A 12,513-nucleotide genomic window follows, 5' to 3' on the forward strand; every position below is an offset into this window, starting at 1 on the left:
AAATATCAGACTGTGATTGTATTAAAGTTTGTGGACAAAATTTTAAAAGTAAATTCTAACTGCATTGACCTTCCCACATCTTTGGAATAGGGACACTTCTTTGCTAGATTCAGAGCAGATTTAACAAACCTGAACGACCATTATCAAAGGCATCTTTTCAAAAAATTATGGCCAGGCAAACTGAACAATGCATGAAATGTCTAGTAATGTATGTTTGCTTGCGAACCAATGTACATGTCTTTTTTCAACATCAGTCCCAACTTCATATGCACCCACAGGCGTATAAATTTCCACAAAACCATGCGTGTATAGTACATCCTCAACTTAAGAGAGTTAACTTTAGCTTTAAGTTGGTGTTTTACTGTTAGCAGTCAATGGCGAGCGCCATATCTTGCTTGGGCACTGAAAAGACACATTAAGACTGAATTGCCTTAGTCGATGATGCACTGTAATTTATTTTTTTTTTTTGCAAGCACAAATAAAAATCTGTGCCATCACAAAAAATATTTAATGTGCCAGTAACATAACAATAGAATTATTTCTTTCTTGGCTTGTCCATGGCTCTTCAAATTTCAATAGTTGGTTTTAATACATGGTTTACAATTAGTCCTTGCATCTCAACTTCTCCAAGCTTTACTATCCTTTCGCTTGTCTTATAACTTATAATTTTGCTTGGCTTTCCTAAATATTCAAATTTTACTTATAAATTTGACAACAAGCTTTTGGGCACATTCTAAGCAAAATTAGAACAACATACATGTCTAATTTTATTATTTCTGGGAGACAAATTTTACTGGCAAAAAACTAACAGCACACACGAAAGAAATACTTTGACAGTCATTTTATTATGAGTGTGGTTAAGCAATTTTTGGTATAGAATAAGTATAATACCAAATTCTCCCATGCTGCCAGGTTCATTACATCAGCAGCTACAATTTTCATTCTGGAACCCACATTAGTGCATCAGCAAATTAGTGCGTAGAATAGCAAAAAAAAAATACATAAATAAAAAAAAAATAAAAACATGAATTACCATGGCATTATTGTTGTCAGAAATTAATTTTTAAGGTCCAGATACTATTCCACATTTCAATAAGACTGTTACATAGGAGATAGAAGTTATCTGAAGTCTCTCTCCACAAGGGCCAGCCTTTAAAAGATTTCCACTAGGACAAAAGATGGAGTACGTCATCTTGGGCCATGGGGCTGAGTAAAGGCATCTTAAGGATAGTCTTCAAAGGATTTTTTTTTTTTTTTTTTATACTGTATCTTTGACTTAGCACTGTATTTTTACAGGAACTTGAACTGATTAGGTAAAGTATAATCTCATCCAATATCTAACAAGAATTTTGTGGCCTTATAAGAACACACTTTCCTGTATTTTACGTTTCACATCTGGCAATAATAGTTGGATGAATATACACATTTCAGCATCAATCACTGAAAAATAAGTAGTTATAAGTTAGAGGCGTTAAGGGATATCACATGAAGCATGCCTTGCATGGCAGAACTGGATCTGTACTAATGCTTATTTACACGAAGCCTTTTGGTCAAAGGTTCCTTGCTTTCTAACCTTCATTAATTCACTCCAACATCCCTCCATCTGACTAACTATTATTTAAAGAACAAATTGAGAGTCTGGAAATGACAGCAGTCTTCCTGCTAATCCAATTTACATCCTTATAGTTTTGTAATTACAAGGTAAATTATTTTTTATGAAAGCATTTTATCTGGATTCAGCATTTTTGTTTGATAAATTTCCTGTTTACAAGGCATATACAGTACTTTTTTCTATTATTTCAATTTCATCACAGGATTCCTGTCACCAAACTTTTTATTTTTTATTTTTTTAAAGATGACTTCCACATGCAGCAGATGACATGGCTACTTATAAATCTTGCATCATTATATCAACTAGGGTATTCCGTAAGTCATTAAAACCCTCTAGGTCAAGGCTTGGTTCTCAATAAGAACTTTACCAACTGGCTAGTTCATGTTTCCAGCAGATGTTTATATAATTGACCAGTCTTTATCCTTCCATGAAGAACTGGGATTTACAGAATTTCACATTGCAAGGCAAGCCATATCAACAGACCTTTCAACATTCTGTACTCTACTATCAGAACAGAGCATTACTTTGTCTCCTATCACAAGAGCACCAGAGTATGATTACCGGTTATGGAAAAAAAAAAAAAAAAATTAGGGGTAGCCTCTAATAATTACTAGATAAACTAGATAATGAGAGAGAGGAGAGAGAGAGAGAGAGAGAGAGAGAGAGAGAGAGAGAGAGAGAGAAATTTACCCAATTCTAAAATATAGTTAAAACACCTGTATAATAAACATAATAATGGGGAAATGTTGACCCACCCCCAAAAAAATTCCATTGCTGGGATAATCACTATAAGTGCTTTTTTTATCATCTTTAAAGCAGGAGTGAAAATGTTTGCCACCATTTGCAACTGCACCTGGAAGCTGAGCTATCCAAGTCAATGGTAACTAACATACTTCAGTTACTGGATCTTCCACTTACATGCATTCAAAATAAAACTAATGACGTCTTTTGAACTTACATGTTTGTCTGGGTACATTAAGAATTTTCTTCTTCACGACTGTCTTCTTCTGTTGAGGAATTACCTAAATACAAAAGAATGTACAGTAGGTTGCGTTAATTAGGCGTCCGAGGTAATTAGCTGTGGCAGAACTTACATTTAATATAGATTATTCAGCTGAGATGTATAATGAAAGGGACCCTTTTAAAAAGTTCTGATAATGTAAAAGGGAACTGGTCTCCAATGGCCTTCTATGCACTTACAAAAGACATTAAGGAACAATACAACTGGAGGCTTTCCATATATATCACCTGCAGGTTTTACCCAATTTTAATATTAAAAACACCACTAAAAATGGTGCACATAAAACCAACAATTCTTTAATAGTCGAAATGTATTTAGAAGATAAGTTCTTCAATCAAGTAGCTGTAGAGTTGCCTGTTTTTCCAAAACATGAAAACAAGAGGTTAAGGCAGAACCACAATTTAACCCAAGACAACACTGCCCTATAAAAGCAATTCCTTTCAATTGTAAAGTTGCACAACCTTGTGCCCTACTGAGAGTTCTTTAAAATCTCTTGAAATTCCTTGCTATATGGAACTATTCTGCATAAATCTGTATAGCAATTTCAGATTTGTGCAAACAGAGCAATGAAAATGTCATGAAAACATCTACCATTAATACCACTGCTCAAGCCACCATAAATAACCAGATAATCATGGCAGATGACCAAATATTAGAAGTAATTTGGATTTTTTAGGTATATGAACCAGCACTTTCAAAAATGGAGTGCTGCACTAGGCGTGCTTCACCGACGAAAAATCCTATCAAGTAAGTACTGGTACCTTGTGACTCAGCCATGCTGCATTCGGACATCACTCATCACTGTTTTGCACTTGTGTTATGCACAGACACTGGGAATTTCCTTTGTGCATACCACGTTTGCCATGTCTGCCAGTACATCTAAAAACAAACACTTCTGGTTTGCCTGTATATCTACTACCGTTAACAAGATTGTTTAAAACTAGCAACATAAGGCACTTCTCTGCTCCAACTGTATTTTGCATAAATGGAAAAATCCTTCAAAAATAGGCATTCCAGCTGTTATTTCCAAATAATTCTTTAGGCCAGCGCAAAAACAGAGCCGACAATATCCGACTTGTGGTTCAACATTAAAAGGATCTTAGAAAACCAAGAGCCATCTAATTAGTTCCATTAATTAAGAAGTGTGGTTTTATAAGGTACACTATCAAAACAGTTCATTTACATCAAAAGAGCACTACTTCAGAAATATCTTCCTAATTCATGTTTAACCTAGAGGTGTAAAAGTTGCTGACTTGTACTGAACCTCTAATTTTGTATACTTACAAATATACAAAAAATCTGTAAAATACTTTTTGCGCATGATAATGCTTCTTCATATAACACAAACAATTTCACTTGGAAGCCCAGTTTCTATTATACGTACTGGTGTATAATACTCATTTTTAAACCAAGGACAATTGCAACACTCAACAGCCTGAATTGCTTGTCAATTTTCTTGGTGGCAAGATGGAAATTGTACCAACTCTTAATCACATAATGAAAAGATTTTCTGGACAACAGAGCAATCTATTACTAATTCAAAGGGTACCCGAGAGTTTCTGTTCTTATCTAAAGGATCCATGCTCCAGAAATTTCATGGTTCACTCTGAGAAATGTGCAAAAAGTTTAGTAGCAAATTACAGAAAATTCACATACTGAGCAGTTTTCAGGCTCCAAGCTACAGGTCAGATATACACATCAAGCAGAAGTGATTTTACATAGGGATCTTTCAGTGGACCTGTTCAAAGCTGAACAGATTAGCACACTATGAAATTACTTCAGGATAATGAACATTGTTGAGACTGCCACAAAATGAAAAGACATTATAAGAATGTAGTAGTCTTATCAATTCAAAGGGTACGTTTGGGCTTCTGTTTCCCCATTACTCATGAATAGAATAATTAATGCTTCAAATACTTAATCTTGAGAAACGTACAAAAACTCCAGTTAAGTTAATGAAAAATTCCTCACAGTACTTTCTGTAGTTCAGATCAGCACATTACCAGCTTGGTTATTTTAAATATAGGTAGGTTCCAATGGATCTGTTCAAAGGAACAAAGTCAAATATTTCTTTTTTTGTGATGCAACATGAACATTATGTTGACTCTTGATCACACAATGGAAAGATATTCTTCTCATCTAGTCTTGATATCCTTGACAATGAAGTATTGTAGTCAAACTAATCAATGGTCCAAAAAGTTTCAAGTCAATCATGAGAAAACATACAAAATCACCACTAGAAGTCAATGAGAAATCACATACTACAAGATAATCCTGCAGTTCAGGTCAGCCAATAAAAAAGACATTTTTTAAATTCTCAACATCCAGTTTTTCAATGGCTCTGTTCAAAGAGGAACTGAATGACAATGGATGTTTGGTACAACTGCATATTACTGCTTAATCGGGCAGAAGTAGAAATTTCTTATCTACTACATAACTGTCAGGCTAGTTTATGCAGCAACTAAAAAAAATTAACTGCAAAGGTCACCTGGAAAAGATGGCCTTGGCTAAACATCCAAATTAACAAGCAGCACCTAATACGACTTAACAAAATCAACTGACTACACACTAATAAGGATGTAGTTTACCGAAAAAAAATTTGTATGGTTGATGAAGCAAAGAAAAAACTGCACCAAACAGTTACAGATATAAACATTCATCAACCTTAACGGTACATTATTTATTGTAATTAGTCAAGTACTAGCTACGGACTGCAGCAAACCAAGACTAATCATAGCATGAAGTCTGTTAATGAACTATTCAACTCTAACACAGACTATAAACCTTCCACTGATAATTCCAGAAATAAAGAATCCAAAAATTCCACATCAACTTAGCACATGGTATGAATACAACCATTTGCCTTTTCTTCTGCTATGATTTTGTGGCCATCAATGAAATTCAGATCTTGAATCTTTTAAAGGTAAATGCATACAACACCACAGAGACACCATTCCCTCTGATTACACAAAACAGAACTATTTATGGTCCAATTATATTGTTTTCATTCAATTTGCAAGAATTGCAACACCAAATGCAAAACCACACTAAAAGTGTGGCAGAATTCTTTTCCCCCCCTTTTTAAAATAAAGCTGTGCTTGAATGCACTACACTTTTAAAAAGCTAGACTATATTTTCAAATGTATATAATGTTCACCACATTTCATCAAACCCTTCCCATTAGAAAAAATAAAATTCAACCCATTTGCAACCCAACCCAACCCCATCACTATTATATTCCATCCATGACACACTTTCCACCCCTACGTTAATGTCTCCCAGTTGGTGGTGAACTAAAAACAACTATACTTGCACTTCCTCAAACATACTAAACTTACAGACATCTCGCACTCATTTGCCAGACAACCAATCCATAATTACCCACGCGTAAAACCAGTGTTATGCAGTCTTACCTTGTCACCAGGCTTGCCTTTGCGAATTTGGTTGAGCTTATCTCTGGCATCTCCCTGCTTGGCTATTTGTGCCAATCGGTCTCGGGCATCCCTAAACTTTATCCTTTGTTTTTGGATGATCCTATTCCTGGCGTCGGTGTTTATAGACAGATTTTTCTAAAACAAAATTACAATGTATGCTGAACATAGAAAAATTACAATGTAAGCTGAACATAGAAAAATTACAATGTAAGCTGAACATATCTTTCAATTATGAAAATGCTGATTTGTAAAAACATGTACACATGGTACATAGCCATCTGGGAAATTAAGGTTCCTAAACAGAAAAAGGTCACTTTAAATCTGCAAGAGTAAAATTAATCAATATGTTTAAACATACTTAGTTACTTCCCTCCACCAGAATTTACATAGAAACAACTAAAGCATATAAATACTTTAAAAGCTATTACTGACCTTTGTCTTTATTCCCAAGTCCTTCTGAACATCTTTGAACAACTTGCCACCCTTTTTCTTTATCATTCCTTCCTTCTGATTTACACTGAAAAATAGAAGGCTATTTTAAGGAAAGAAGAACTACAAGATATACCATTGCATAGAAACAAAAACATTGCAAAAATATAACAAATTAAGGGCTATTATGAAAATTTTCTGAGCTTTCTCCAACTCTACAGTCCAGATCAAGTTTTGTCCTGCCTTACTTGCCCTATCCTGTCAGCTACTATGGTGTTTGACAACAATGATCATATATAATCATAAGCTGGACCTGTTACACACCATTTCATTCAAGTAAACTGACAGGAATTAGACTGATCAATCTTGAACGTGTTATGAATATATACATATCTTTATAGAGAATTAGGCTATGAAGAACAGAACATACAAATTATAAGCTATTATCAAAATAAAGGCTATTGTTAATTAAAATTGTTTGAGTTTTCCAACTCTTCTGTTCTAAGTCATACCCCTACTGGTCTTTTTTTTTTTTTTTTTTTTTGTCTACTACAAGATGCCAACCTTTTGGTTAAAAAAAAAAAAAATATGTTTATTACAAAGTTGTATAATGAGATTTTGTATTATTTTTTTTTTTATTTTTTCACCACAGACAGTTTGGAGTTATAAATTTTTTTTTTTCACCACAGACAGTTTGGAGTAGCCGAGTTATAAGATAAGCCTATAATAATACGGGGTAACATTTTTCTAAGGCAAAATTGAGAAGTCAATTTTTTGTTAATTGAAAATGTGAGCTTCATGTTTATTACACAGTTGTATATTTTTTTGTGGATGATGAATGTTGATACTTTATACAGATTTGAGTAGCTTACCCAAGGTGGGTCAAATTGAGTTTCAGATGAAAAATATCATATAATGCATTGAAACTGAACTGGAATTGAACCCTCGTGATTTGAATTTAATTGAAACTGAACATTTAATTTTTTAAAATGATCTGGAATTTAATTGGATTTGATAAATTCACAATTTTCGTTAAATTGGAATTGATAAAAATGAATTGACTAACCCAGTCTGCCCTCACTAAACATCTCCTCGAGGGGCTTCAATTTCAAAGAGAATGCTAGTCTTTCCTGCTCTGCGCTCATGGGCATCAGCCCCCTTGAGGCCAACCTATGTCATTCCCATTCCCATTATAATGAATGCCAGCAGAACCATCCAGGCAAGATTACCTACTCCAGACTGAAAGTCCATAGTCAGAACGTTGCTGCTGCTCCCCCCCTGTCTATAAGCTGCACTTAGCAGGCTATATGGGTATGATGCTATTTTCATAGAACCATCTTCATTCCCTTGCTGTGACAAAATAAGAGGAAGGAGTCTTTGTTCTGGAGCAAATGCACATACGAGGACACCAGAACGGCCAATTGCACAATAATGCAGAAAGCAAATGCCCTGTGACTGAACTGAAGTCAGTATTAGGGGTAGTTCGCAGATCCGGGGACAGATCCGATAATTCCAGAACCATTAACTCCAAATAACAAAATGCATAGAATAAAAGTTGTCCAGAATTCCAAAATAGGGGGAAACACCAGCGACTACCAACCCTTATCACGGTGGACAGGTCTTGTTCACTCGATATTTAAATGGTGAAACAAAATACAATTACAACTCCAAGCATACCATTCAAAAGATTGAAGTTTCATCAATATAATGTGATATGTGAAAGCACCATACGAGCTAAAATAAGCATGTGACGCTCTTTGTAAAATATGTTTTCAAGGCAGTTTTGAAATCCAATATGGCAGCTACCGTGTGGATGTACAGGTTCTGATCAGTGACGACAATCATCTTTCCCAGCACTCATTTGAACAATGTTAGCGTATAGAAGGTAAAAAACCGCATGGTGCAGGGGTGGACCATGTACGATCAGCGTGAACAATCCCCAAAAAAGTACATTATAATGAGTCCTGACATCGGAGATGAGCATCAGTCGCGACTTCTTGTTGGTGAGAAACAGAGCTAAAGACCTCTACTCTCCTTTCGAAGTAAGTATTTTCTCCAAAGTTAGAAATTAAGGCCAAATTTAAATCATTAAACAGAGGGTAGTGAAAAAGGTGTCCAATGCAGTGCAAATCTCACCAAAAAGCGTTAAACATTTTTACTTACAACTCGAAATATTTAGAAGATTGACGCCATCTCGATGTTTACGGAGTCGCTTGAGTCAATAAACTAACCATTTCCTGTGATAAATCCGCACATCACTTGTACCCACAGACGCTGGGGCACTTTCATCACAGCAATCTGAAAACGGTCCCTCACCGAGTAAACAACTGTTTTGGTAGAAGACGACGACGAAGAGTGCACTCAAGATATTATTTTAAATAAATAGTAAAACATCAATATTTTACATATTTATGATGATTAATTTGAAAATATTCGTTATTGAAAAAGTAACTCGATTCTGACTCAAATTTAAGTAATTATTTTTTGGAATTAGAACGTTCTCTTAAGTCCTGTATTATGACGTCACGACATCTTGACTTTCGTACCTATTGTAAATAATTGCTTTACTCAACTTTCTTGCAGAACAGTTTACCAGTTATTCATGCAGATCATCAGCTCTTCCTGTATTTGTTAATCGTAATGCGCATATATATCTTTATTATTTACTTTTTGGATATATGAAGATGTTTTACTGCCGGATTATCGCCGTAGTGTGACGCAATCATTTTCGGTCCCTGGGCCTCTGTTTTCGCACCATAAGAAATTATGGGGCCGAATTTGCAATGACCAGAAAGTCGTTAAAAGAGGAAAGTTAGCATTGAGGGGCAGATGCAATCATTTTCGGTCCCTGGGCCTCTGTTTTCGCACCATAAGAAATTATGGGGCCGAATTTGCAATGACCAGAAAGTCGTTAAAAGAGGAAAGTTAGCATTGAGGGGCATATGTTTTGATTGAGAAAAATAAAAATTTATTCAATATCTAGCTTGTAAAAAATACTTAATTACAAAAAACTTGATTGACAACTAAGCAGCATACCTACTACGGGTTTCAGCGACAGTGCAAGCACGTTTTTGGGCAATACCTATTTCTGTAACGAACACTCTTATCAGAACGAGATTTTGCTATAGTGCATTACACCCAGTGCTGTAATTTATAAGGGTATCGTGAATCACTAATCGTAATGAATAACGACACTTGTCCTTGTACCAAGAGACAAAAACTCCATTATGCAGAAATGGATACGAACACGGGTAAAAAGCTCAACCTACCCTCTCCCCCCCCTCCACCGCCACCCCTTTCCTTCTTCGTTCCATCCCCTTCCTTTCTCTCTCTCTCTCTCTGTTGCCAATCGGTATGTGTTGACCCTCCAAACTGGGTATAAGACTACACACAAAACGTTGAAATTGGTGAAATTAGGCTATGTATTGGAAGTATATATACATAAATATTAAAGCAATTTAATCATTATTGCATTACTATGACAACTAGAATTCATGGAAACAGTTTATAATAATGAATCGGCGTATGTGTGAAGCCTCCACTAATGTGGTAACGATGATTTTGCCATTCTTAGCATGTAAACATTAAAGGTTACATTTATTTCTGGCATACGGTTATTAAAGAAATTCAAAATACTAATATAGACAAATCAATGAAAAGTGCTAGCAAAAAAAAATATATAATATATATATACGTATATATATATATATATAATATCAACTTATACGTAGTCGTTCCTCTACGGTTTTCGGCAGCCAGATGTACAAAAACGTTAGAAACATTTGATGGTATCTACTTTAGAAATATCTGTAATTTTTCGGGGTAATTTGGTTGCTAAAAAGGGATCATATACATGTATTAAATTAAAATTTTTAAATAAAGTAAATTTGAACTACAGTGGGGCCTCGCTTAGTCGTGGATCAGCAATCACGGGTTTTTCCTCGGACAACTTCTCAATCTATATCACTGGTATGAATCGCAGCATCGAGGGCTTGTCCGTTGTAGGCTAAGCCTCGTCCGGTTCCGATAACCAGCAAATGCATGAACAGATTCACATGATATTAACTGACAATAAAGGTAATAAAACCATTCTCACCTTATATATTATTGGCGTATCTTCATAATATTTTAGCCTATTCATGGAATAATTTCACATCATTGACATCAACTTGTAGTTGAATGGCCAGCAGAAATATAAACATTGAGTTACACTTAACAGCACCTTTGTCATTCTTAACCTTTTAGAAATGTTATAGTAGTAGTGTAATTGCAGTAGTAATAACATTTAGGAAAACATTAATTTTCAATTCGAACTTCCTTATTGTTTTGGTATAACTTAATCAACTTCTCTGAACACTGGAGTCATACAAACGATAATTGTCATAGATTATCATATTGTTGTTTGCGATCGGCGACGAAGCGTTAACGTAATAAAACCATTTTTACCTTATATATTATAGTCACATATTCATAATAAAACGCATATCTTATATATTATTGCATATCTTCATAATAAAAAGCCTCTTCAAGATATAATTCCTTGGGGAATGCATTTTTCAAAAGATAAAAATACACTTTACATGTTTACAGCAGGGAATGATTACTTTATTTTGATGTGATTACATTAATATTACAGTATGGTACTCTAAGCAGTCCAGTAACTATTTTTTTTATGTATATTCATTCACAAAAAAAATACGTATGACAACCGTGACGTCACCAAACCGTGTCTTGTTGGTACATACTATTTTTACACAATGTGATCTATTACTGTGATTTACGAAACTGCTTCAATACAACTTTCATAGTTGACTCTCTCTCTCTCTCTCTCTCTTACTGTATCATAATATCAAACTATTATGTACAAAGTTAAATAATAATAATTCCATTAATAAATTAGTTTCTTTTAGCAACTAAATTGTTTTCCAAAATAATTCTTTCGGTAATAAACGTCCATCAGCTGATTCTAAACGTAAACCAAAGTCAAAAATAGATTTTTATGACTGTATTTTGCTGTTTATACATTAATATTATAGTTGGGTGCTGTAATCATTACAGTAAATCATGTTTTTTTTTTTTATCATAAATATGTTCATTCACGAAATAGATATAGGGTAAAAAACCGCATGGTACAGGGGTGGACCATGTACGATCAATGTGTACAACCCCAAAAAAAGTACATTATAACGCGTCCTGACATCGGAGATGGGCATCAGACGCGACTTCTTGTTGGTGAGAAACGGAGCTAAAGACCTTCTACTCCGGTGTTCAGGACGGGTTGTTATAATGTACTTTTCTTGGGGTTGTACACATTGATCGTACATGATCCACCCCTGTACCATGCGGTTTTTTACCCTACTATGTACTTTTAGTTTGGTGCAGCAGCCAATTCATGAAAATAAAAAGGAATTGTTAGGAAATTATACTTTTGTTTCCTGATCTGATGAAGGGGAAATTGAAGATAGGAAAGAACAACTTTGAAACTGTCTTGAATTTAGTTTAAGGTGATAGTTGAAGACATATTTGGTGCTTGAACTAAATTAGGCAGTTATAAACATTGAAATAGTGGTCTTGGGTGGGTTAATTATTAAAGTAGGCAGTTTAAAACAATTTTTAGGGGGGGTACCAGGATAACACGGGTATTTACTTATCACGGGGGGTTCTGGGCCCTATCCCCCGCGATTAACGAGGCCCTACTGTAAATAACGAGTAAAGTAAACAATTTAGGGAATAAAACTATGCAGTTTCGTCGTCTGCTGTTCATAACTGTGTTTGTGGCGCGCGCTTAAGAAACAGGAACAGCAACTTGTTCAAAGTGCAATGTGGAGTGAATTGAGACCAAAATGTGTATAATAACAATCAAATAAGCACTGTGGAGTTTCAGTTGTGATGGCAGTAAGGATAAAAACCACCGATTACAAGGTAAGAATGAATTCAGTTCAGTTCAAACCATGACCCCGGGAATAAAAAGTTTCATACTTTCAGTAATATAGGCAACAAAATGTTGTTTAATTGTG

General features: G+C 34.9%; 1 protein-coding gene across 3 annotated transcripts in view; it reads right to left on the reverse strand.

Moving 5' to 3' along the window:
• The window catches only part of LOC135223755 (polymerase delta-interacting protein 3-like), a 109,405-nt gene that overhangs the window by 18,796 nt on the left and 78,096 nt on the right, over window positions 1–12,513 (reverse strand). For all 3 annotated transcript variants that reach the window (XM_064262512.1, XM_064262511.1, XM_064262510.1), the window contains exons 2-4: window positions 6,500–6,584; window positions 6,047–6,202; window positions 2,571–2,634 (exon numbers count right to left, since the gene is read on the reverse strand). In XM_064262512.1, the coding sequence (XP_064118582.1) occupies window positions 2,571–2,634; window positions 6,047–6,202; window positions 6,500–6,584 (305 nt within the window). The remainder of the gene's footprint in view (window positions 1–2,570; window positions 2,635–6,046; window positions 6,203–6,499; window positions 6,585–12,513) is intronic.

Source organism: Macrobrachium nipponense, chromosome 10, assembly GCF_015104395.2.
Source record: "Macrobrachium nipponense isolate FS-2020 chromosome 10, ASM1510439v2, whole genome shotgun sequence".
In the NCBI taxonomy this organism is placed as follows: Eukaryota; Metazoa; Arthropoda; class Malacostraca; order Decapoda; family Palaemonidae; genus Macrobrachium; species Macrobrachium nipponense.